At 38.6% G+C, this 1,761-nt stretch overlaps 2 protein-coding genes across 3 annotated transcripts in view; one reads left to right on the top strand and one right to left on the bottom strand.

The window, feature by feature from the left end:
- capn3a (calpain 3a, (p94)) overlaps window positions 1–1,761 on the top strand; it is a 24,260-nt gene that overhangs the window by 18,474 nt on the left and 4,025 nt on the right. For both annotated transcript variants that reach the window (XM_032511017.1, XM_032511018.1), the window contains exons 18-19: window positions 529–607; window positions 1,261–1,376. In XM_032511017.1, coding sequence (XP_032366908.1) covers window positions 529–607; window positions 1,261–1,376 — 195 coding nt within the window. The remainder of the gene's footprint in view (window positions 1–528; window positions 608–1,260; window positions 1,377–1,761) is intronic.
- znf106a (zinc finger protein 106a) overlaps window positions 1–1,761 on the bottom strand; it is a 27,060-nt gene that overhangs the window by 626 nt on the left and 24,673 nt on the right. The window lies entirely within an intron of this gene.

A 1,761-nucleotide genomic window follows, 5' to 3' on the forward strand; every position in this document is an offset into this window, starting at 1 on the left:
TCAGTTTTAGCAAGAATACAGTATAGAAGACAACAGTACTAAAAATAGCAATAATGAAAATAATAACACGAAGAACCTTTGGCTATAAAAAGACATAAAAAGACATTTACCAGTCAAAAGTTTCAGTGTTGAGTCAAATGTTAAAGTGTCCAGGTGTTTATATCTATGTATTGTCCTCTCTGCCCAAAATGTTATTTACACAGTGAGATTTTTGATTAATATTCTCCAGAAATGATTTAGTGGGTAAAGGTAATTAATAGCTGTAACAGTCTGGTGAGTTCAGAAAATAACATCACTTTACCGTAATGCAGCCTCTGAAACACTTACCATATCACGATATTACAATATATCGAAAATCAAAGACGATATCTAGTCTCATATCGCGATATCGATACATCGATAGATTGCCCAGTCCTACTCCCCCTATCTCTCGCTGCTCTTTCTCTTTCACGCCTTACATTGTTTCCTGGAGTTACTCTCAGTTAGTCGGTAAAGATGAATTGGTGATATGTACTTAATCTCTTGCAGGGGATCTTCAAGCACTATAACGCCGACCAGTCCGGCAGCATCAACAGTTACGAGATGAGGAACGCTGTCAATGATGCAGGTAGTGAGAACTCTTCTTATTCTATCCCTTCAGTTCATCCACATTACAAAAAGACATATATTTTTTCCCACCTACTTAAAAAAAATAATTTCTTACTCACAGCTTTGACAAACTGAACCTCATCCAGAGCAGCAGCAGTACAGTTCAGAGGCAGATATCTCAAAACCTCAAAAACTATTTGAACACCCAGATATTTTTTTGTAATTTTGATGAACTGACCCTTTAAGGTAGTTTTTATATATTTATATATTTAACACTGGAAAAAACACTTTACAATGAGTTTTTAAACACTACAGATCTTTACAAATTTGATTCGAAGGCCGCTAAAAAATTGAATCGATGCTCTATTTTCCATTTGGACCATTTATGTTTTGGCAGTCTGCACCTGATCCCTAAAATATTAAAAATGGTCGATTGAAAGCAGATGTTATCAATCATATCTTACGTTAGCGTGAAGATCCTGTTTTTGATGCCTTGCTATATGCTACATTTTGAAAGCATGTTATTAAATCAAATATTATGATCGAAACATGCATGTTTTTAGACATATGTAGGAGTCATTGAAAGTGTGTGCTGCATATGAACTTCCAGCTTGAACTCACCCTCTAAATGTTCTCTTCACTGTACAGTCATGTGTCTTGTGTCCCGCTCAGGCTTCCGTCTCAACAACCAGCTGTACCACATCATCACCATGCGCTACGCAAACGAGAACATGAACATCGACTTCGACAGCTTCATCAGCTGTCTGGTTCGGCTCGAAGCCATGTTCAGTAAGTGGCCGGCTCACAGACCCCTTCACTGACATATGACTTCAGTAGGAGAAAGCCGTTGTGTTGAATTACCCGCTCTAATTAGAGCAGGTTTGAAAGCACTGTTTGCAGCCGTGCATCAGCATTTTACTTGGTGTGTCAGTTAAAAAAAAGAAAAAAGAAAATAAAAGCTATACATGTCTCGTTGTTTGTCCATGAAAAATGCCCTTTTGAGTTAGCTCAGTTGGTAGAGGAGGTGGACATATCTGGAGGTTTACTCAGACGCAGAAGGTCCAGGGGTCTGCCCCCCTTTCATGTCTGCACTGTCCCGTCATTTAACCCTTGTGTTCTCCTCCCGGCTCAAAAACGGACAAGAATTTGACATTTTTGTCCCTTTTTCAGACT

Source organism: Etheostoma spectabile, unplaced genomic scaffold (assembly GCF_008692095.1).
Source record: "Etheostoma spectabile isolate EspeVRDwgs_2016 unplaced genomic scaffold, UIUC_Espe_1.0 scaffold314, whole genome shotgun sequence".
Lineage (NCBI taxonomy): Eukaryota > Metazoa > Chordata > Actinopteri > Perciformes > Percidae > Etheostoma > Etheostoma spectabile.